Genomic DNA, 25423 nt, shown 5'->3' on the forward strand with positions numbered 1-25423 from the left:
TACATGTTTTTTCCCTTTTTTTATTTAACAAACTAACAGTGGGAGTAATCATAAGATACTGTCTGTGGAAATCGTAATCATAATACTTTTAAGAAAAAAAATAAAAAAAGAATAATTTTCATTGTCAGATCACACACCCCTAATGTCCTACTATCACATAACAGGTGAGAGCATCAGCACTGAGAGGTAGTACAGTGATTGTTCACGATGGCAGTAAAGGCAGAGCTGAATACAGTCAGTTCAGGTCTGTCAGCAGGTTGGTGAATGCCGTGGATAACAGCTAGTTATTATTATAGTTTATCTGCCGCTCTTTAACATGGGCTAGTCTTCTTTATGTGTGTCACATACTCCACAGTGCCTTTATTTCCTGTCAGTGTCTTTTTCTCTGTCGCACCAGTACAGTTCTGTAGATGCCTTTTACGTTCATCACTATGCCACATTCCATATCCAAAATAGATGAGGAAACCTGTGGATTGATATCAAAGTTAAGATTTCTATATTACATTTATATGCCTTCATATACCAGTATTTGTTGCATTTGGATCCATTCGGCAGTTCATCGACAGTTTACCCCAAAAATGATTATTAAACAGACAGTTCACCAAAAACCAGGGACAGTTCATCATAAAAAATTATTATTAAAGTTATAAAGGCATCATATATCTAATCCCAGTCTTGTGAAGAGATACAATCACTTTATATAATGAACATATTCAATTAAGGTGAATTATTTTTAGTAAACACTGTAACTTGTGTGTGTTGTGCTTGTCACATGCTAGAACAAGCCTCATTGGTTAAATGATGACAAAATGTTCATCACTGGATAAACTATCCTTTCCAATTTTACACCAGCATAAACCTAAGCAGTAAAAACCAGCCTGGACCACCATGGAAATTCATGCTCATCTGAGCTGGTCTTTTCTGCAGGGTTTACTTATGTTTATTTCCAATAAAGCCTGTTATTCAAGCAAACAGCCTTGAAACGGCAATGAGACCTTTAGATTTGTTTGAGTGTGGTTTAGGATTGCATCCTGTGTGTGTTTACCCAAAGGTAGCACGTACCTAATGCCATCCAGATGGAGAAACGGATCCACGTGTCTCCGCTGAGCTGAACCATGAGATACACGTTGACAAATATACTCAAGATGGGTAGAAAGGGCAACAGAGGAACCTGAAGCAAAAAAATACACAATGCTTCAAATGTGCTTGACTGCACTCTTCTCAGCACTTGCTAATGAAATGACCCAGACTAAAAAACAAACAAACAAAAAAAAACAGGATGACTGGAGGCTCTCTCGGGTCACATAACATGGTTTTCATGTTAGATTAAGGATAGCACACAATACGGTCCTCCAAAGAACACAGAATGCTTGGTAAACACAGATATTCTATACAGGCTATTACCCTAAAACACAGAGCTGTTCTGGGCAGAATACCCATCAAGATAAACAGAGCAGCAACAGTTCAACATGGGGCATGTCTTATTTAAAGTGAAGTTAACCCCGAAATGGAAATTCTGTCATTATTTACTCACCTTCACATTAGTTCATTTTAGATTTACAGCAGTCCTCACAACTATGTAAATCTATGTCAAATAAATAATGTTCTTTGAACCTTTTCTGCTCATCCAGGAATATAGAATGAAATGTTTCATAGTTCATAAAATAATAAAAAAGAATTCAACATTGATAATGAGAATTATTTCTTGATCATCAACTCAGCATATTAGAATGATTTCTGAAAGATCATGTGACACTGAAGTCTAGATTAATGGTGCTTAAAATTCAGCTTTGCATCACAGAAATAAATGACATTTCACTAGAAAGTGGTTATTTTAAATTGTGGTAATATTTTACTGTTTTCAATGTATTTTTGATCAAACAGATGCGGCCTTGGTGAGCAGAAGAGACTTCTTAGAAAAACATCCAAAAGTTTATTGACCCCAAACTTTTGTGTATGATGAGTGTTCGATTTCAAACCTACATACCATAAAAGAAACTTTCTTCCTCGTCTGAGGTTGTCTGCAAATCAGAAGGATGCACATTAAGAAGATGAACAAAGATGCACCCAAGACCCCCAGGGCCCAAGGCTCCATTGCAATAATTGCCTGTCCATAGTATGTGTTGAGTGCGCTAGTAACACACACAACAAACACTGCAGGGAAAAACAAACACAGATCAGAACGGCTACGTAATTTTTATAAACTAACTTGTCAAATCAGACTCTAACTGCTGCTGTACTAACCCATGATCATAACAGACACATTGACGGCAGTGGAGGTCTGTTCAGTGGGCAGCAGTGGAGGGTTGAGCAGAGAGCACAGGGTTACGCTTCCGTCCTTCAGCATGTTCAGGTGAGACTCAGACTCTGTCAGTTCAGACTCACCAACCGCTTCCTTGCCTTCATTGATCCTAGAACTCTCAAACGTAGCATCTGGCTGATACCTGATGTGAATCTTATATTAGAATAGCTACTTCATGCCATTAGAAACAGAAACAATATTAAAACACTAACAAATCTTTTTGATGAATATGATAAATACATCATCAAATGTGACAGTATCATTTAAGCTTTACAGAGACTATCACAAGAAAATTGTCTATATAGAATATGTTCAAAGTCATATCATTGAAACACAGTCGGGACATGCCCTTACTACTAGATGGCAGACCACTGCATAATTCTTGATGTAAGTGTTGTACCAATTAGTCTATTGGTTAGCATCAGGAAGTATACTTGTACTAACAGCTGTATTGCAAATAGTAATGATGTCACCAAAAAGTTTTGATTGATTGATTGATTGATTGATTGAAAACGGATGTACACTAACCTGAGGATTAGAACACAAGCAGCCACCAAAGAGTATGCCAGCAAGGTTCCAATAGACATCATGTCTACCAGAGCTTTTAAGTCAAACAGGAAAGCCATGATAGCTGTTGGTATTAAACAAAAGCTGATCAGATGAAGTTTAAAAAAATAAAAATACTTTGTGCATTTAAAATACAAATTATTATATCACAAACTACAGGAGCTGCTATAAATTAAATAGTTTACATACACTGAAAATACATTAATTCCATTGCATTACACTTTAAAAATCTCTACTTTCTCATAATAAATGTACATTTAAGCAATGTTTGTAATTACTTGCTAGGTTGACAACCAGAAAGTGAACAATATTTTATTTTTATTTATTTTATTTTTTGCTTGAAAAATGTGTTTTATTCAAATAAATTCCAATTTAATGCAATGGCATTCATTTTTAAGTGTGGCTTAGTTGTAAAAAAAAAAATTCAAGGTAAACCAACAGAGCATGCACAATTTATTGTTTCATTTGTGTTTATTTAATGAAGTAAATTTGACCAATTTAAAGAGCTTGATTGGTGAACATTGCATGACATTTCCAAGTCAGTTATCAATACAGATTTGACAGTACAGTATTGTTATCTTCTGATGGAATTCACACCAGATGTACCCTATGAGTTCATTTACAGCTGTTTAGACTAATATTTTAATATGCTGATTTGCTCCTTAAGAAATATTTTTTTTTATTATTATAAATTATTATTGGTGAACAATTATTAATAATGGTTAATAATTAATAATAATGGTTGTTTAAAACAGAAATCTTTTGTAACAGAAATGTCTTTATGGTCATTTCTAATAAACATAATGTGTTCTTGCTTAATAAAACAAAACATTTTTTCTTTTTTTTTTACATTTTTAAATCTTAAAATGTTTTAAAAAAAAATGGCTGCTGAAAATTACACAGGAATAAATTACATTTTAAAATGGATTTAAAAAAGTTGCATTGTAATAGTGTTTTATAATATTACTGTTATTACTAGATTCTTGATAAAGTAAATATGTGCAGCCTACAGCATAAGATATTTCTTTCAATAACATAAAAATAAGTCCAACTTTCTTTTTCCTATCAGCTTCACCACTATACTCTATATATCACTTTTGTTTGCAATAAATAGGTTCTATAGAGGTTTTTATCACATATTGTATAATCCCAGCGATTTTTAGCACCACCACAGTGACAGCAAGCTTCTATTAACAGGGTACTGCAATTAAGCAAGGACACTGCACCTCCACCAGGGTGAACACAAACAGAACAGCAGGCCATGCAAGGCCTACCTCAGTCTAAGCTTACCCGCGGTAGTGCCCGCTGTCATAGTGGCAGCCACTGGTGACTGATGCTTATTCACTTTGGAAAGAAATCTGAATAGCAGGCCATCTCGTGCCATGGCAAACAGAATGCGGGGAAGAGGAAACATAGAGCCCAACAGGCTAAAAACAAAAAAGGAGTCATGGTTCAAATACATGCAACTCTGGAAGGAAAATAACATATTAACCAACACTAGCAAATGTGAAGGAGCAGATATGGACCAGTTGCAGCCAGCTGTGTTTTTCCAGGCATTTGTAATTATTGGCATTTGTAAAATAATTGTATAAAATTTTTAGATATGAGCATACATTTATATTTAATTAACTGCCATGACTTTTTAGGATTGTATTAATTTCCTTGATTCATTCAGGCTCGGAAATTACCATTTTTAAAAGTCCTGATATTTCAAGGTTTATTTGATGTATGTTTGCATAGAATAATTTATTTTATTGTACATTTCCACTCTTTTTCACATTTGCCTGGTGGATAACATTGGCGGTTTGCAAAACAATCGTGTCCCCATCTCTCACCTGCAGCTACACCTGAAGACATTGTAGTAATAAGAGGGGTCTTCGTTTTAGGATTGATTTTGACAAACACTTTGAAAAGCACCTCATCCTGTGCCATAGCATATTACACGCAGCATTGGAAAAATAGAGCTCAGCAGACTGCATAAGAGACAAATACATCAGCAGAAGCAAGTGCTTAATTACATGCTGCAAATCCCGAACACTTGCTTTACTGCAGTGTTACAGGCCTCCACAAACAATGTTTTTTTTTGTTTTTTTTTTTGCTTTTAAGTGATCATGATATCAAACTGGGAACATTTTTTGAGAGACATTACCAGTCCTTTTTATGTTTTTAGCAACATCTCCAATCACTGGATATACAGGCAACATTTTTCACAAAATCATTTCCCAATGGACAGAATTAAGTTTGCTAATGTTCTTCCTTAATATTCTAAAAACACATTACAGAAGTAATATGGGTTACCAAATGGATGTTTCGTTGTGACTTTAGGAGATATAAAATTTGACAGCACATCTTTATACAGCACTTAGCAAATGAGGCAAATGGAAACAGACATAAAGTTAAATCAATTTCCTGGGACTATTGCACAGGGTATGGCTGTGGTATCCTATTAAAAGTTTTAGTAAATTCAAAAAATTACATTAGTCTTCAAAGAAAAGTAGCTACAATCTTGTATACTTTACCAATCACACACCTGGATGTTTTTGAACATAATGAAGACTAATATTCAAGCAAATCCAATAATCATTCAATAAACATACTGTTAAAATGAGGGGGTTATAACTCATGCCACATTACATAGCATTGCTAATTGCCAAACAATAGTCCTTACTGTTTTTTGAAAAAATCATATTATGATTGATAAGCTTATACAATAACACTGATTAATTTAAAGCTATGAATAATTATTTATATGGCTCTCTTTCAAACAAATCACCACCGAAAAGTCATTAGAGATGCAAAGCATAGGAATCAATCCACCACAGACCCAACTAAGAACTTCTTACAAATTATTTAGGAAAGAAATGTTTAACTGAATTTTAAACAAATGACACAATGAATAAATGCATGTTTTATGTAAATATTCAGAGTGTTTGATATCAGCATGCTGCATTAATATACAATCTTGTAAGAAGCCTTGGCCAGTAGAACAGCACTATGGGAGCACAGAAAGATGTTTACCTGGTAGATAGAGCACAGAGTGATCCTGCCGCTACAACATATTTGGCAGGCCCCCAGCCCACATATTCAAAAGCCAAAGGCAGGGGACTCCTCTCATCCAGCAGGTAGTAGGGCATCATAAGGGTGAGGGCCGCTGAAACACCAAAGTAGGCAAGGAAACATACCAGTAGGGAAACAACTATTCCAATCGGAATGGCCCTCTGGGGATTCTTCACCTCCTCACCTGGTAACATTAATAAAAATGAGCAGTCTTAGAACGCAAGATCAGATTGGAGAACTGAAGTTAACTTTTGCATAAAATAGAATAAGTGATTGAGTACCTGTGGTTGCAATGCAGTCAAATCCCACAAAGGCATAAAAGCATGTGGCTGCACCAGCCAGTGTCCCGTCAAAGCCATAAGGCAAAAATCCCCCTGCCCCATAATCGCTGGTGACATTAGCAGTGTGTGAGAGATTCCTGTAAGCGTATAGAAACATTTGAATGGTTATGATCATAAAAAATTCACACATTAAGCTGAATTCAACAACATAAAAAAAGAAATAAGCAAGTAACTGAAAAGATATCCTTCACCTTGTGACAATGGTAACATTTATGAGAGATTCCTCTGATATATTCCAGTTGAGCGAGTCTCCTTTGACAAATCCAGAAACTATTACAAACATCAGCACGAGTACATTTACAGCTGTGAAGATTTTGTTTACCCAAGCTGATTCTTTCACCCCAAAGGAGAGAAGACCTGGGGGAAAATTACAATGACAGATATTCAAATTCATTTTAGGGAAAATGTACTAAGCTTAAATGATAAAACACATTTACATTTATTCATTTAGCAGATGCTTTTATACAAATCAACTTACAAATGAGGAATTCAACAAGGAGTTAATCTTAAAGTGGCAGTAACACAAGTACTACACTCTCATAAAAAAGGTACTCATATGTACCATATAGGTGCTCATATGTACACTTACGGTATAAATAAGTCCATTTAAGGTACTAAAATGCACCAATCAAGGGTAAGTAAGGTAAAAAGGTGTACGTTTTGAAAGGGTACCATCCCAGTGACAGCTTTTGTGCCCTTTTCTGAGAGTGTGGTAATTCATAGTTTCAAGCATTGTTCAAAATAGTGCAATAGTACAATGATTTTTTTTTTTTTTTTTACCTGACAGTAGTAAGATCAGGCAGACAGCAAAGAAATCAGGGTATTCTGCCATGCCAGGCAAACTCATTCTGAAGTACATTTTGCAGAACTTTTCAATGTGGCCCCCTATAAGCTCATCAAATGTCCCACTCCATGCACGCGCCACACTAGAGGTCCCTGTCCCAACAGAATATCAGTTTAGGTTGGAAACTTATTTTTTATTTACTATTTAACTGATTTATCAGATTGCCAAATCATAATTACCTATGATGTATGCCAGAATGAGGTTCCATCCTGTGATGAAGGCCCAGAGCTCCCCCACGGTCACATAGCTGTACAGATAGGCTGAGCCCGTCTTGGGTACCCGCGCACCAAACTCGGCATAACACAGGCCGGCCATCACAGATGCAAGAGCAGCGATGAGGAAAGACACCACAATGCTGGGGCCAGAACTGCTTTTGGCCACCTCCCCAGCAAGCACATAGACGCCGGCCCCAAGTGTACTCCCCACCCCTAGGGCAATCAGATCAACAGTGGAGAGGCATCGGCACAGCTTGGACTCCTTCAGACAATCCTGGTCCACATGCTTCCTCCTCACAAGGGAGCGGCCAAATGTGAGGCAGTGTTCCAGCATTCTTCCTGTTAGCACAAAGATGTTTTTTTGTTTTCAAGATGACATTTTTCTTTTCAAATGAAAGAATATGATTTATTTTCCTTTTATATTGTACATATTCATGACCCAATATGTGTGGTGAACATTTTTTATAGGCTAATGTTGTGCAAATGGGCTGAAAAAAAATGCACAGTGTTAAGATTCGATTCTGCAAGCGAAACGAAGTATTGTGAACCATAGTGGAGCTGAGGCATGTAAAAGAACACTGTATTATTCAGTAACACTTTTGGCCTTTGTTCTCACTTGTACATGTCTCCAGTTTAAGCAGGTTTTAGCATTGGCCAATGTATAATAATGTAAAAGCTTTAGGCATTATTGCAAAATAGTGGTGTGAAGTGTTTTCATTTTGAAAGGCGTTGGTATTTTGCACATCGCTTATTGGCCAGAGCGCTTCTGTGCAATTAAAGAGTTAAGTTAGTAGGAAGCCATTGTAAACATTTGGTTTGCAAACACTTGAAACAAATAAGGTGCTTCTTTACAGCAGTATTCCTTTCACATTGTATCAGTTAAAATATTTATTGTAAATCTTAACATTAATGTAATTCAATTAAATATAAAACAAGCTATTTATCAGACATATATTATATATTTATATATATATAAATTTTATCAAAAGTGACAGTAAAAATATTTCTAATGTTACAAAAGATTTCTATAATAAAAAAATCTTAATGTTTTTATCACAATATTATCACAAAAGTATTATTAATATTTTCACAAAAAATATCAAGCGGCATTTTTTTAATATTAGGTAACTTTTATATATTTATTTTATATATATATTTTAGAGATTTGTTTTTGTCTCATTTTGCATGTAAATGAGGTTGCAGACCAAAGTTGCAATTTAGTTACTTCCTAAAGAACTTATAAAAAACATTTTTATAAAAGATTTGGCTCATTGTGGTACGTGTGACTGGGCATTAGCATTACACTGTGTCTGCCTACAACCTGTGAAAGGTGTGAAGGAATCACACAGGCAGAGCAGACGTACAAGCTGTAGCCCTGAGGGCTTCTCGTGTTTAATTAGACAAGCAACTCTGAAACTCAGTTACAGCACAACATATTTTATATGACTTGATTATTTCTTACTGTATCGAGTAAGTGGATATAATTAATACAAATTTAATTAATTAATAGAAGTTGGTAAGTGTACATACAGACTTTGCACATGCAATTGTCATAGATTAGCTTTTATACATTAGTCTGCTTTTAAATTGATATGTTTTTAATGGATCGTCTAACAGTATTTGAGCATTTGTAAATGCACACGAACAATTAGAAATTATATAAAATAGTGTATTTGCATGAACACAAATACTTAAACTTACCACCCGATGAGAGACTTATGGATGTAATGCATTTACAGTTACATGCAAACACACACATACATGCCCCCACACACACGCCTTTCAGGGATCTCCACTGATTTCTTTAAAAAGCTTGCAGGCTCAGAGAGATCCAAGTCAACCTCCCCAAGTCCTGTCTCAAGTTTGCCCCTTCTTTCTTCAAGCTCTAATGACATGTCAGCCCACAACTACACTAGTTCTCCTGACTCTGTTCTGGTTTGTTTTAACCTGCCCTGCCAACTGTGAGGAAGGCTGGTCTGGCAGCTGTGTACTGCCCCAAAGAGGAGGAGAGATGTCACACATTGGGGAGGAAATGCTAATGTACTTATTCAACCAGGTAACCAGTGTGTGTTGTTTTTTTTAAAGAATGTTCTTTTTTTTAAAAGAAAAAAATATATACATACATATATATATATATATATATATATATATATATATATATATATATATATATATATATATATTAAGAATATGATAGGGGAAAAGAGATCTCCTAGATGCAATCTATCAAAATGGACAACTGATATAAAATTCCTCATAATAAAAAGTTAAAAGAATACTGAACTAAATCACAATGGTGAATGCATGTGAAATGGTCAATTGGGAAAATCAAAGTCCTTGACACTATTTTCCCCTCAACATTAATATTGCATGTACAGAACAAAACTGCACAATCAACTGTCTAAAAATGCTCACTGATTAACTCAAAGAGTCAAATGACGTCACAGGAGTGTCAATATGTATTTTGTGTAGGGAGATGGGGGAGAGAGGTTTTAAGAATGAGAGATAGTTATCTGTGAACTTAATGTGTGCTAAAGTGAAGAGAGAGAGAGAGAGAGAGAGAGAGAGAGAGAGAGAGAGAGAGAGCACCACAATAATGTCACAAGACCTAGAATTTAATTATTGCATTGCTGATATTTTTTTAAATAAAGCTGAAATATATATCATAGGAGCTTTTTAGAAAAAAGTTTCCTGAGCAACAACAATGAAAATGTATTTTTCTTTTTTCTTTTTGTATCCAGGACTTCAAACATCGCCTAAATAGTCACTGGAGTAAAACATAATTTAATTAGATTAATAAAACGACATACGCGCTATATATTCCCATGAATACCCTTATTATAGTTTTGGCGAAAAGACATTTTCTAATTTGTTAACTCCACGAATCTCTACGGCTTTAGGACCCAGCAGCGGTCAGTGCGGCGCAGTCTAGAGACCTTACGGTGAATCACTACAGATGACGGGAGGAGCCATGTATCCTTATCAACCAGGATTCAAAGCAGCTCAGCGCTTTTAACAATACTTCAGATATTATTGTGTTTCAATAAACACAATATCACTCGTTCAGAATGACACTAAGTATTTCTGTACCCTGATGAGCTGCACGGAGGTGTGGTGGTCAGAGATGGAGCACATCAGAATGCCAAAGGTAAATGTCCAGCATCCTTACAATGATCCAATGATTCCATTGATGTTGGCTACAGTACTTCACATCTCCATGCAATACTTCCACGTGCTCAGCATTAGTAACTTGAGGATTTATTATGATTTTATTTAGTGTGCTCTTGTAAATGGATTAATTCGCTGGATTCAACTCAGTCTATGAGACAAACGTGCAATGATAAAAATCCAAGGGCCTAACGTTACATCTGTTATCCTCCTGAGACCCAACTATGGATTTATTGTCTCTGTAGCGAACATTATATTTTAGTGAATTTCTCCCGAGACCTCACACGTCACAGTTGTTAAAGGATGTTCCTGTACAGCGCATATTCAGGGCTTTTTAGAGGTACCAAATGTTTGGAGATTTCTCCATCACCACTCCCTCTGCTTGGGCTTCAAAAATGGCTGATTTTCAGATTGTTTGTCACAAATCAACATCTCCGGAAAATGTTATGGGAATTCAAATCAAAATATGACTTCCTGTTATGAAACAGGATATTGATTTAATAAATGTCCACTATATAGGACATCAGGACAAAAACATGTTTATTATGCATTTTGGGAGAGACAACCACTGAATAGGAAAATTGAATGAAATATTAGATATTATTATGAAAATCTGGCCAACGTTACTACTATTATTACACTTCTTTTTTCAATATGCTGTCCCAACAGCACATTAATATGCAAATTAGGTACAGTATATCGATAACATTGTGTTTTTATGGGAAAACCAGTTTATGGAAATTTTACACACATATTGCATAAAGTATAATGGTATATCAAATCATATTGTTACTTTTTATATAAAATAATTGAGAATCATCCTCATACAAAGTATGGTATAAAAATATCCTGAAACCTAAATTTTGATCTGTGATTTTTTTTTTTTTATCCCATTGTTTTTGCCTTTTCATGTAATTATTATTTATTTAAATTTTTTATTAAGAAAAACTGACTCCTGGTGTCCTCTACAGAACATATGAATAACATAAAAATTTTCAAAAATGTTATAAAAAAAAAAAAACTATTATGCTCTAAACAATGTAATGAGATGAAAAAATACTAAATTCCCTAAGCTTTATTTTTCTGGTTCTCAGGAGGACATAGTTTACATTAGATATAATGTTAAGAAAATGACTGAAAAGCCATATTAAATTTTAAGTTTTGCCACTTGATCGCCGAAAATGAAAACATGCAGTATAATTTCTGACCAAAGGGATGATCACTAATATATGTTTGTGAGGTGGTACTTTTTAATCCATCACTAATACTAATGTTGTCTAATTACTTTGGTTATGTTTTACAGGTTGAAAATGTCCGGTTAGTGGACAGAAGTTCTTCTCGAAGAACTCAAGTGGGCACGCTCTACCTGACAGCCACACACACTATCTTTGTCGGTAAAGGATCTGAGGACAGAAGTGAGCTGTGGGTAAGTGTCTGATGTGTAAAGTAAACTAGCTTTGGCATTTTTGGTATGTCATTGTGCAGTATTTCTGTAGTACTTTAATTCTCTCTCTTTTTTAAGCACAATAACTAACAATTTATATGTTTTTTTTCACAGGTTCTGCACAGTTTGGTGTGTAACGTTCTAAAGCATAAAGCATCTCAGAGTGGATACCCTTTATTAATCCACTGCAAGAACTTTCAGGTCATACAGTTCATAATTCCTCAAGAGAGTGACTGCCACAATGTTTACATTTCACTCTCCCGCCTCTCCAGGCCAGGTGGGCCACCTATCAGGCATTTTGCCATTGTTTTAGGAATATACAATATCATTACAGACAAATCAGTGTATTTAATACAATTTTCAAAAGTACTATATTTAATTACGTTAAGTGCACCATGTTTTTGTTTTCCGTCTTGCAGAGAAATACGAGGAGTTGTATTGTTTTTCCTTCAATCCAAATGTTGACAAAGCTGAACGGAAGCACTCATGGGACTTTTTAGATCTGAAAGCTGAGTACAGTCGAATGGGACTTCCAAATAAGCTATGGCATGTCACCGCAATCAACCGAGAGTACAGAGTACGTTTATCGCCAAACATCACTACTAAATACAATCAATATATTAAGTGTTTGTTTTAATATTCTTGTTCTTGTAACACAGGTGTGTGATACTTACCCAGCTGACTTGTTTGTGCCGAAATCCGTCACCCTTCCTGTTATCATAGGGAGCTCGAAGTTTCGTAGCAGAGGTCGATTTCCCACGTTGTCATACTACTGCAAGGAAAACCATGTGAGTCTGGATGCACATCTGGCAAATTCTCTCTGCAGTTTTAGTATGCATCTGCCTCTTTTAAAGAGGCTGTGGAGAATTTTGTCCTGTCCTCCTAATGTCCTTGCCTGCCAAATATTTTGTCATCGGATTGTGGATATGAGTTCAAGGTTCAAAAACACAGTGTTCTTGAGACTTGAGTGTTCTTATATATATATAAATATATAAATATAAATATAAATACCTCACTTCTGATTAAACATTAATGAGATGCAACTTTTAAAACTTGATTTTGCATTAAACTCCAGCTTGATTTTGTTTCTTTACAATGAAAGTGCACTGTTGTACTCAAACTTGCAGTCAGTTAAACATTGAATTGTAGTACATTCAGTTTTGGGAAGGTTACTTTTGAAATGTAATAGGTTACAGATTACAAGTTACGCTATTTAAAATGTAATAAGTAGTGTAACTATTTCAATGACTTCATTAATCTAACTGATTACATTTGATAACTTTGATTACTTTTCTTATTTATAACGAATGTTTTCATTTATTAATCATTTTGAAACATTTAAAGCAGCCAGGGTTAACCTTACAGTGGCACTCAACACAGATTGCTTTTAGACTTTCAGATTCCTTCATTCTTCAATTAAGATTATTATTTATTTTTTAAAGCACATCTACCATAAAAGCACGTCTTTAAACTTTGAGATCGTTCTGAGGTTAAAACCAGATTTAAAACCATAGCGAGGAATAGTTTAATAGCTATGATTCTGGTTTTAAAATAAAAATTTTGTATAGCTATGACAGGAAACAGAGGCATCTTACATCTTTAAAAAAAACATATAGATAAACCCAAATAAGAAATAAAGTTATTTTATAAACGTGAACTCCTGAAACATTAGTGTCTCATATTTTAGAGCAGTCAATGCCATTTGAGAATGAAATCAATTAAATCTGTATGCGGGTGTGTGTATGTGAAAATATTCAGATGTAACCCCCTTTGTAATCTTTAACATTTTCATAAGTAACTAAAAATTCTCAGTAACTGATAACAGTTACATTTATTTTGTAATTAAATTCTGTAATTCCGTTACATGTAGCTAGTTATTCCCCAACACTAAGTACATTTACCATGACTAGATACTAAATGTGATATGCTGTATATGAGTGCAATGTGATTTACAGCAATAATGGATATTTTAAAAGCAAGGTCAAGTTCTGTCTGCACTCTCTTGGGTTCGGCACTCTTTTTAAAGACATTTCATTTCATTGAGGTCAAATATACCCCTCGGAGTCTGTGTGTTTTCTTTTGGACACATGATTTCAAACCACATGGAGAAACTTGTTTGTGACTTCCACATAAGGATCATGCTGGTGAGGCCCAAAAGGGTCAGTTAGAGTTGAATACCTCCTCCAAATACATATTTTTATTATAATAAAAAAAAATATATATTAACATATAATATTTTATTATATTTTATTAAATTAAAATGTGTGTCTTATTTTTTTATTTATTTTTTTTAAATGCAGGGCCCCTTTCCGTTCAGAAAGCTGAATTTATTAATCACGCATGAAAGGACCAGGCTGGGAATTACTTTGAGGCTGTACACTACACAATTTTACTGCTTGGAAAACATAAAAAAAACTATTATTTTATTAATTACACTTAAAGATATATTTGTGCACATATTAATAATTAATAAACACTGTACTGCCGAACTATTTTGTCCAACACTTATTTGTAATGCCTTATCTTTTCTAGGGTACCTAATGAACGAGCACCATCACCACATGATACCAACATATGCTAACGCCTACTCATATGATGTCTTATTTTTTAGGCCACAATATGTCGCAGCAGTCAGCCTCTCTCTGGCTTTAGTGCTCGCTGCCTGGAGGACGAGCAAATGCTGCAGGCCATCATGAAGGCGAATCCTGGCAGCAGATTCATGTATGTTGTAGACACCAGACCCAAGGTCAGTCCACTTAATATCAGTATATGTTGGACAAGATAGCGAAATTACACACTTTATGTAAGACTCTCATTTATATCCAGCTAAATGCAATGGCAAACCGAGCTGCAGGGAAAGGCTATGAAAATGAGGACAACTACTGCAACATTAAGTTCCAGTTCATCGGCATTGAAAACATCCATGTGATGAGGAACAGTCAGCAGAAACTCATAGAGGGTATTGTATTGTCTCCTCTTTCAGATGATGTATAAATTACAGTTTCCAAAAATTGACACTTAAGTCTGGTTTTGTGGTCCAGGGTCACATACTGGCTTGAGGCCTCATTTGGAGTGTTCTCCTGGGATGTCACCAGCCCTTAAATACTCTTATCACATTTGTACTGTTGGTATATCAAAGCTTTCTGTGCTCTCAAGGAATGCTTATGTTTGTTTGGAGAAAAAGAATCAATGCCAGTTTTAGAAATACAGATTGATTTGGTTGTCATATTAACTATTGAGCCATAAGGCAGAACTATCATCAAGCCAATTTTTCAGTTATGCATATTTCAAGTAACAAAAATAAAGAGGACACTCACAGAGGATGCTACATATGAGTCACTAGCTTTCTTAGCAAAGCCAAAGTAAATATTGAGCACTTTAAAGAAGAAGTTTCTAAACTACAGATATCCAAAAATATTCCTCCTATCAGTTCACTTTTGTAAATTCTCAATAAAGCTCCTGATTTTCAACAGATTGTATATAAACTTAACTTTAGCAGTGAATTTGTCTGTCTTTTTTTAGTTTCGACACTGCGTTCTCCCTCAATGGGAGAATTTCTAACGGGGCTTGAAAACTCAGACTGGTTGAGACACATCAAATCGATCTTGGAGGCTGCAGTCTTCATATCTAAGGTAAAAGATCCTTTTGAGAGTTCTTTGGCCCATGCACGATCACGCTGGTACTGATTTCATGTTCTCATGTGCACAGGCTGTGGCAGAGGAAGGGGTCAGCGTCTTGGTTCACTGTTCTGACGGCTGGGATAGGACGGCTCAGGTGTGCTCTGTGGCCAGTGTGCTTCTGGACCCTTACTACAGGACCCTCAAGGGACTGATGGTAAACGAGAGCATACTGCATTGTATCTTGTAAACTACTCCAAAAGTACAAGTCACAGAGTTCCAGTGGTAGAAGATCCATAACTGATTTTCTGGCACAGATTAGTTTTGTCTGAGAATACCATCTCATTTGCTGATACACTGGTAACAGAAGGTACAGTATGTGCAGATGTATAAAATGAATTTGTTACCCATTTACAAAGATGAAGTGTGTCATTTAATGCACAACCAGCAGTAAATAAAATTGCTTAAATATAGCTTGTTTTCAAGCAGGTTTTACCAGCAGTTCCTGTCTTTTATTGATAAACTAAGCAAGATGATCAGCATGCTCAAACAAATAGATCAATGTTGTGATAGTGCCAGTGTTAACACTTTTTTGGGGAAGTGAACTTACAAATTACTTCTAGCTGGTTTCTGCTTATGAAACTGGAATAAGAAGAAGAATCTGAACATCAGAATTCACAGTTTGCCTTTAAACAGTTCAGAAGTACACTAGCTTTCAAAAGTTTGGGGTTGGTAAGAATTCTTAGTGTTTTTTTGTTTGTTTTTTGTTTTTTAAGAAGGCCTGCACCAAGGCTGCAACAAAATACCTCTTTTTCAGCATCATTATTCAAGTCTTTATTGTCACTTGATCTAACTTTGGAGTGGTATTTTATTCTGTTTGTTTTATGTGTAGGTGCTGATTGAGAAAGACTGGGTTTCTTTTGGACATAAGTTTTCACACAGGTTGGCCTCAATTGAATCAGTTACAGAGGTTCTCTTACGAGAGCTCTCTCGTACTGCGTCTTAGCTAAGACGCTACGGGAAAAGTCTCTTTTCACGAAATACTGAAGCAAAAAATTATCCTTAATTTTGTATTTTTGTAAAGCGCATTTGCAGCAGTACACAGCCATAGGCGAGACGGCTCGTTCGCTCATTGGCTTGTTCTGCGGCAACTGCACAGCCTATCGAGCGCGGGCTGATGCAACATCAGACCAATAAGGGCGCTTCGCGCCCTTCTTGCCACTTCCCGCCGAAACGGGTGTGGCCCAACCTATAAAAGGAGCTCGAAAAGGCTGACTCACCTGATTTTTCATCTCTTCAGCGAAGCTCACGCATCGCTGGATCACGGAGGAAGCAAGCGCCGTCTGAGAAAGCACATCAGCAGGACGAGCCATTCTGAAGCTGCTGGCATCGCCGCCTTCCATTGCCGTTCCTGCTGCGCTATCCGGCGCCTATATCCTTTCAATCCTGTTATATACAAGCTGTTCTTTATGTGTGTGTGTGTGTTCGCCCTGCGACACACACTCGTAAAAGAGCTCGCGTCTTTTTTAAGATGCCTTCCTGCGGCTCGTCAGAACCCCACTCAGCGAGGGAGACCGGTACGTCATCTGTGTCTCCTGCCTGGGTGAAGATCATGCAGCGCTCGCTCGCTGACGGCGGATGCCCCCACTGCGAGCTGTTGCCATGGTGACTCTGAGGACTCGCCTGGCCTTTTTCTCTGAGCCTGCATTCTCCGCTGCGCTGAGGCGCCGTAAAAGCATCGCTTCCAGCGGATTCTGGAACCGTCTTCAGCTCAACCGAGCTCGCCGGTTCGCCCTGCTTCACCGGCCCCCCCTGCATCGCTTCCCGGTGGGCAGCGCCCGCTGTTTGCCGGCGCGTCGTCCGAGGAAGTCGATCTCAGGGCCGCGTCGGGGGAAGAGGACACGCGCTCTCTGCTAGCTTCGGGCAGTGAGGGCTGGGCGAGCTCCGAGGATCTCGCGCCTTCTGCTCAGAAGCCCAGCAGACGAGCTGACATCGAGAAGGAGCCGGGGCGAAGGCTCGTGTCTCGGCCGCGAGTGGTTTGCACCAGCGCCCCCCCCCCTCTCGTTCCCGGCTGGATGGTATTTCCCTTTCGGATGAGCGTACTTCTCAAAGCCCGCCTCATTTCTTCCTGAGCTTCACGAAGAGGTGGCGAAGGCTTGGAACGCCCCATATTCAGCACGAACTCGTTCGTCTGTCTCACTAGCATTCTCCACACTGATGATGCTAAAAACAGGAACTACCACTCACTTCCGCCGGTGGAACAGGCGATAGCGACGCACCTTTGTCCGCCCTCTGCTGGACGGCGGCAAAAGCGGTGTTGCCATCTAAAGCCTCCTGTGTGACGCTGCGTCGGCACTACTAACGATGGCTGCTTCATCGAAGCGCAGGTGTACGAGTTCCGCTGTGGCCGAGCTCTCACCCAAGCGCACCGCTGTTTCAGTTCCAGGAATTGTGACTGTCTCAGCGTTTTCTGCAATGCGCAAGCCTGCACAGTTGCCCGCTTGCCTGCACACAAAAGCCGTTATCACAACAGCTTCAGCAACGCAGCTCGAGACCCCCGTTCTCGCTCTACTGGCCGTCGCCCCGCGCCGCGGGGACCGCGGCAGAGGATTACGGTGAGGCCGGGAGCCCCGAAGCCATCCTGGGAAAGCCATCTACGCATGCTGCATGACGCTGCGTCGGCACTACACACGATGGCTGCTTCATCGAAGCGCCGGTGTACGAGTTCCGCCGCGGCCGGGCTCTCACCTAAGCGCGCCGCTGTTTCAGTTTCCAGAGATTGTGACTGTTTCAGCGTTGTTTGCAATGCGCAAGCCTGTACGGTTGCTCGCTTGCCTGCACACGAAAACCGTTATCACGGCTACCCAGATATTTCCCGAAAAAGGTGTAATTCCTGGTGTCCCGGCCACGGCCGAAGGTGCTATAAATGTAGTGACGATGCCCACTGCTCAGTGCCCATCTCCGCATATAAGCACAGCCCTTCACACAGGGCTCACGCCTATAAAAGCGACTCAAGTCGATCACGCGCACTACATAGTAGACGTGCCCACTCCTCAGTGCCCACAATCACTATGTCACACGCGTCATGTGGTTTCTGTAAAAACGAAACCCGTGCACGTTCGTCCGGCCACGGCCGATGGTGCTATAAATGTAGTGACGATGCCCACTCCTCAGTGCCCATCTCCCCATGTAAGCACAGCCCTGCACACAGGGCCTGCGCCCATAATGTCGACTCAAGTCGGTCGCGCACACTGCATAGTAAACGTGCCCACCCCTCAGTGCCCACAATTACTATGTCACACGCGTCATGTGGTTTCTGTAAAAACGAAACCCGTGCATGCTCGTCCGGCCACGGCCGATGGTGCTATAAATGCAGTGACGATGCCCACTACCCAGTGCCCATCTCCACATGTAAGCACAGCCCTGCACACAGGGCTAGCGCACATAAGATCGACACAGATCGGTCGAGCGCGCCGCATAGTAAACGTGCCCACTTCCCAGTGCCCACATACACTATGTCACATACGGCGCGGGGCTTCTGTAAAAACGAGGCCCGTGCACGTACATTCTGCACAGGCAGACAGCGAGTTGAAAGTGGTAAAAGTGCACACATGCAGCCCACGGTTACTCGCAGATATATCGAGTCCCACGGGACCCGCTCAGCCTCCCTCCAGTCGGTTAAGCGCCGGAACGGGGTCGAGGAAGAGCGATCTGCCCGCTGTGATCAGCGCGCTCCCCGCCTCAGATGCGCAGCACACTCGAGCGCCGCCGTTGCCCAGTCAACAGAGCGCGTTTCGCATCCAGCCCTTAGCCATTCATGCAGATGCATGGTCAGTGCTTCCAGGGGTTTCGGATTGGGTGCTAGGCATTATAAAGAGAGGCTACTCGCTACAGTTTTCTCGACGCCCACCGTGCTTTTCAGCGCGCGTCGAAACTACGGTCAAAACAGAAGTAGCACACATACTTCGGGCCGAAATATCAAAACTGTTGAGCAAAGGGGCTGTAGGGCCTGTGTCTCAAAGCGAGGGGGGGCTGTACAGCAGATACTTTCTGGTGCCCAAGAGAGACGGGGGTCTCCGGCCCATACTGGATCTAAGACAGCTGAACAGGCATTGATGAAACGCAGTTTCAAAATGCTCACGACCAGGAAGCTCCTCGCGCAGATTCGCAGAGGGGACTGGTTCATGTCAATAGATCTGAAGGACGCGTATTTTCAAATACAGATAGCGTCAAACCACAGGCGATATTTGAGATTCGCCTTCGAGGGCCAGGCATACCAGTTTGCAGTCCTGCCATTCGGCTTGTCCGTAGCTCCTCGTACGTTTACGAGGTGCATGGATGCAGCGCTCGCTCCTCTTAGACTCAGAGGCACACGAGTGCTGAATTATTTGGACGACTGGCTGGTTCTGGCCCGATCATGAGCGGAGCTCATGGACCACAGAGCCGTTTTACTCGATCACCTCGAGAAGCTCGGCCTCAGTGTCAATTGGGTGAAGAGTTTGCTGAACCCCAGTCAGACGATCCTGTTTCTGGGTATAGTTCTGAACTCGTGTTCCATGACGGCGCGGCTGTCACCACAGCGCGCGATGGGCATTCAGCGGGAGTTCTTTCCGCTGTGGCGCGACTGTGGCGCTCAAACACTGTCAAAAGATGCTGGGTTTCATGGCCTCAGCATCTCCGGTTCTGCGGCTGGGCCTGCTCCGCATGCGCCCCCTGCAGTTCTGGCTGAAGGCTCGGGTGCCGCGCAGAGCGTGGGCGTCTGGCCGGCTGCATTTCAAGGTCGATCAGAGCTGTGTTGCGGCTCTAGCACCTTGGACAGCGAACGGCTGGTACCGATCAGGTGTAAGCCTGGGGACTTCCCCGAGTGTGAAAATGGTGTCGACGGACGCCTCCACTTCGGGATGGGGAGCGCTGCTCGAAGGCAGACCGTCCTTTGGCCTATGGTCAGAACGGGAAAAGCTCCATCATATCAACTGCCTGGAAATGCTGGCAGTGGAGAACGCGCTGACGCGCTTTTGTCCCCATATCAAGGATCACCACGTCATAGTCCGTTCGGACAACATGTCCGTGGTGTCCTACATAAATCGCCAGGTCGGTCTCGGGTCCCGAAACCTGTGCAGGCTGACGGAACGCCTCCTGATTTGGGCTCAGCGCAACGTGCGCTCTCTGAGAGCAGTGCATGTGCCTGGACTGCAGAATCTGGGTCCAGACAGGCTGTCCAGAGGCAATGTTCCTACGGGCGAATGGTCTCTACACCCGCAAACAGTCCGGCTGTTGTGGGAGAGATTTGGCATGGCGGAGGTGGACCTCTTTGTGTCCCACGAAAACGCTCACTGCCCCGCGTTCTTTTCCAAGAACGAAAGCGCGCTGTCACGGAGATGGCCGTGCTGCCCGCTTTATGCGTTCCCTCCCGTCTCCCTCCTTCCGCAGGTGATAGAACGGGTGAGAGAAACGAGATGTTCAATACTGCTTGTAGCACCTCTTTGGAAGAACCAACCATGGTTCCCAGATTTGATGCAGTTAGCAGATGTCGCCCCGTGGCCGGTACCGTTGAGGAGAGACCTCCTCTCGCAGGCCAGGGGCTCGATTTGGCACCCTCAACCGGAGTTGTGGTCCCTCTATGTATGGGCACCCAATGGTTACCCGCTGATCTCGCAGTGGGAGTGCTAAATACCATCACTCAGGCTAGAGCTCCGTCGACACGACGTCTGTATGCCTCGAAGTGGTCGGTGTTCTCCAGCTGGTGCACAGCTCGAGGTTATTCACCCCTTAGTTGTGAGGTGACGGAGGTCCTCTCCTTCCTTTAGGAGCTGTTGGATAAGGGCAGAGCCCCATCCACGCTCAAAGTTTATGTGGCTGCCATCGCGGCGTTTTCTGAAACGGCGTCCGGTCAGTCAATAGGAAGGAATGATTTAGTCATCCGGTTCCTCAGAGGAGCTAGGAGGCTGAATCCTCCCAGACCTCCGTCAGTCCCTATGTGGGACCTCGCGGCGGTTTTGGAGGCCTTGAAAGGTCCCCCTTTCAAGCCTATCCAATCGATTAGCCTTCAGCATCTGTCGTTCAAGACAGTATTCTTGTTGGCTCTCGCTTCTGTGAAGCGTGTGGGTGATTTGCACGCGCTCTCGGTGAGCCAGTCGTGCTTGGAGTTTGGGCCCAATGACTCACGAGTCATACTCAAACCTAGGCACGGTTATGTGCCGAAATCCCTCAACACACCGTTTCGGGCTCAGGTTATTGCCCTGTCTGCCCTGCCGGTGTCAGGGGAGGATGGAGACTCGAGTCTTCTTTGCCCTGTCAGGGTTTTAAGAGCTTATGTGTCTCGCTCTGCTGCCTTTCGGCAGACGGAGCAGCTATTTGTCTCGTTCGGTGGGCGTTCCAAGGGAATGGCTGTTTCGAGACAGACTCTATCCAGATGGATAGTTGACGCCATAGCGTTAGCTTACGCTTCCAGGGGCCTTCAGTGCCCGTTGGGCGTCAGAGCACACTCCACAAGAGGCATCGCCTCGTCGTGGGCGTGGTCTACTGGGATCTCCTTGCAGGATATATGTATGGCGGCAGGTTGGGCCTCGCCGTCTACATTTATCAGGTTCTATAACCTGGAGGTTCCCACCTTGCAAGCAAGGCTGCTGTCGGTATAGGCGAATCAGGGCCCTGAGGGGAATTCTGAGTTCACGAGCGCTATGCGCTGCCGACTGTTATATGGGCAGTATTGCGTAAGACCCGCATTGCCACATTGGTCAGGCCTTGCCTCGGCTGTGTGACGTCATATTGCCGCATCTACGGATGCTGCTAGATATGGGACGGAGGGCTTTTTCTGTCCTCTCTCTGTGAGTCCCTCAGGTGACTGTGCACTGTAAATCCTGGGCGTTGCTTCAGGTTTATTGGTGTGTGATCCCTGCGCGCACGGCGTTTTACATTGGGTTCCCGTAGCGTCTTAGCTAAGACGCAGTACGAGAGAGCTCTCGTAAGAGAACGTACTCGGTTACTAAACGTAACCTCGGTTCTCTCTAGAAGAGCGAACGAGTACTGCGTTCTCTGCCGTGCGCACGATTCACTCTGGTTCGCTTCGGCGATGAAATAAATCAGGTGAGTCAGCCTTTTCGAGCTCCTTTTATAGGTTGGGCCACACCCGTTTCGGCGGGAAGTGGCAAGAAGGGCGCGAAGCGCCCTTATTGGTCTGATGTTGCATCAGCCCGCGCTCGATAGGCTGTGCAGTTGCCGCAGAACAAGCCAATGAGCGAACGAGCCGTCTCGCCTATGGCTGTGTACTGCTGCAAATGCGCTTTACAAAAATACAAAATTAAGGATAATTTTTTGCTTCAGTATTTCGTGAAAAGAGACTTTTCCCGTAGCTTCTTAGCTAAGACGCAGTACTCGTTCGCTCTTCTAGAGAGAACCGAGGTTACGTTTAGTAACCGAGTACGTTTTCTGATGTATTAACTCAAAAGAGCTCATTCTAAAAGTAAGTTTCTTTATGGCATTTCAGATGTGGTCATCTCGATGGAGAAGCAAAGGAAGTGTCACCTGTCATAGACCAGTTCCTGGAATGTGTATGGCAGCTTATGGAACAGTTTCCCTGTTATTTTGAGTACAATGAGAAGTTTCTAATAAGCATCCACGACCACGTCTACTCCTGTCACTACGGCAACTTCATTTGTAACAGCCAGAAGGAGAGGAAAGATCTGTGGTAATTATCCTGTGTGTTTGATGGCATGATGTCAAAACTTAATCTGCCAAAATTGATGGTACTGGGGATGTCAGTATTCTCTGAATACTGTATAAATTAACGTTTTATTGCATATTTTTGTTTGTTTGTTTTCTGTAGCATCAAAGAGAAAACTCATTCCATATGGCCTCATTTATGGGAGAACAAGCTGGATTTCACGAACCCTCTGTTCAAACCTGATCAGAGCCAGAATCAGGGACTTCTACGGCCCAGAACTGCCCCCTACTGTTTTAAGTATGCCAGAACATGTTCAATTGTTATTTTCCTCTCCACAATGAAATATACACTGATAATACAGATTTGTATTCTCTTTCTCGTGCACAGTTTTCTCTTTATTCCTAAGTATTCCTTACTTTTTAAAAGTCAGAGTATGTTTAACTGCAAAATATGTTTGCCTTTTCTGTGTTTAGATACTGGAGAAGGTTGTATAATCGTTTTGATCGTGAGTTGCACCCACGTCAGTCTGAGCTAGATTGTCTGATGACTGTAAAAGAGGAAACACAACAACTTGAGGAAGATCTGGCTCTCTATGAGCAGGTAGAACACCAGATATTTGCCTAAAAATGTTATTTATTTTCAGTAGTTTTTATCATTTGGTTTGAATCTCTTTTAAATCACAATGGAATTGTAAAGACCAGCTTAATTACTTAAAGGAATAGTTCACCCAAAAATGAAAATGTGCTTAAAATTTACTCATCTTCAGGCCATCCAAAATGAGTTATTTTTTTTCACCGTAGCAGATTTGGAGAAATTTTTCACTTGCTCACCAGCGGATCCTCTGCAGTGAATGGGTGCCGTCAGAATGAGAGTCCTGATAAAAACATTACAATAATCCACAGGTAATAATCAATTGGTGACCAAATGACGTTATGCCAAATTTCTCCAAATCTGTTTTGATGAAGAAACAAACACATGTACATCTCGGATGGCCTGAGATTGAGTAGCATTTCAGTCACTGTTAATCATTTTTTAAATTAATTTTATTATGCATGTTCCTTTGAATATGCATGTTCTACAAATACAGAATTTTCATCCACACAAAGTCTGACGTTTTAACTTTAGTGATTAAGTATTTTACTCTTGCAGAAACTGGCTGTTCTTGATAAGGAGCATGCAAAAGCACTTTACATGCAAAAGGGTGTGTTGGAGAGCAAGCAGACCCTTTGGTCGTTACCTTTAGATAAAAGCCTGGCCAATACTCCTCAGGATTACATCGGTGGCTTTATAGGTGGTGCTCTCAATGTTTTCACCCTACAACAAGGAGAGAGAGAAAATGCAGAGCTTTGCCTGTTTGGAGACAAACCAAAAAGCTCTGATGCTGACAATAGTGACCAGGAGTCAGGAGTGGCAGATTTCAGCTCCCATTCTTCAGGTGAAGAGTCCTTGCCAAGTGAGACAGCGTGAAGGATCCTGTCTCCGATGAGACTGGCCCTAACAGAGAGTGAACAAGTGTTTGCAAGACTATTACTGTACCTGATCATCTGTATGTGATCTACTTGGTGTACTGTATGTGATGAAGATAGGAGTGTGGTATTTCAAATTATGCAAAGACGATGTGGACGTGTCTCATGTGTCTGGCATTACAGAAGCATGTCTTTCTGTCTGAACGTGTAATACAGGTGTACTATATAAAGAGTGATATTTTAATCTAGTATATATTTATAATTTCTCATTAGCATGATTTCTCTCCATCATTAAATACTTCTGTGCAACAAATGATCTGATCCTAATTTTTTGCACTTTATGCACTTGAATAACATTATGTTTATTGTGAAATGAATGTGATATTTACATTAGAGGTTACTTATTTAAAGCTATTTATTTCTTAGTGGATTCGGACGGTCCTTGGATAGTTTACCTGGGTGTAAAATATCTAAAACCACAATTTTTGAGGATATTGTACAAGTTGTGCACTTTAAATTAAGTCTGGCACAATGAGCTTTGTTGTTTGTTAAAAAAAAAAGAATTCAAAGACATGCAAAGAACCAAAAGAAACCAGACCTAATAAACACTGAATGAAGCAAAAAATATATATGAATACTAATAAAATACTAATGTATGAATTAATGTTCTCTTAAAATTATTCTGAAGGTTTAATGGAGACAGTTGTCAGATTTAGATCAATTTAGATCCATATTGCAG

At 40.7% G+C, this 25423-nt stretch overlaps 2 protein-coding genes across 2 annotated transcripts; one reads left to right on the plus strand and one right to left on the minus strand.

Annotated features, from left to right (window-relative positions):
- Nucleotides 1-168: 168 nt before the first annotated feature.
- LOC132113561 (cationic amino acid transporter 2-like) lies at nucleotides 169-7660 on the minus strand. The gene is made up of 11 exons (XM_059521383.1): nucleotides 7291-7660; nucleotides 7048-7203; nucleotides 6459-6624; nucleotides 6208-6344; nucleotides 5888-6110; nucleotides 4160-4296; nucleotides 2831-2933; nucleotides 2245-2444; nucleotides 1988-2154; nucleotides 1063-1171; nucleotides 169-466 (listed from the first exon to the last, which is right to left on the minus strand). Exons 1-11 carry the CDS (start codon nucleotides 7658-7660, stop codon nucleotides 312-314), a joined length of 1923 nt encoding a protein of 640 aa, XP_059377366.1. The 3' UTR covers nucleotides 169-311.
- A 2593-nt stretch (nucleotides 7661-10253) lies between these two features.
- LOC132113559 (myotubularin-related protein 7-like) lies at nucleotides 10254-24742 on the plus strand. The gene is made up of 14 exons (XM_059521382.1): nucleotides 10254-10474; nucleotides 11798-11920; nucleotides 12053-12215; nucleotides 12358-12515; nucleotides 12598-12726; nucleotides 14550-14684; nucleotides 14765-14897; nucleotides 15461-15570; nucleotides 15647-15772; nucleotides 16448-16497; nucleotides 23042-23242; nucleotides 23381-23515; nucleotides 23692-23818; nucleotides 24368-24742. Exons 1-14 carry the CDS (start codon nucleotides 10421-10423, stop codon nucleotides 24683-24685), a joined length of 1962 nt encoding a protein of 653 aa, XP_059377365.1. The 5' UTR covers nucleotides 10254-10420; the 3' UTR covers nucleotides 24686-24742.
- Nucleotides 24743-25423: the final 681 nt, after the last annotated feature.

The sequence above is a fragment of the Carassius carassius genome, chromosome 33 (assembly GCF_963082965.1).
Source record: "Carassius carassius chromosome 33, fCarCar2.1, whole genome shotgun sequence".
Taxonomy (NCBI): Eukaryota; Metazoa; Chordata; class Actinopteri; order Cypriniformes; family Cyprinidae; genus Carassius; species Carassius carassius.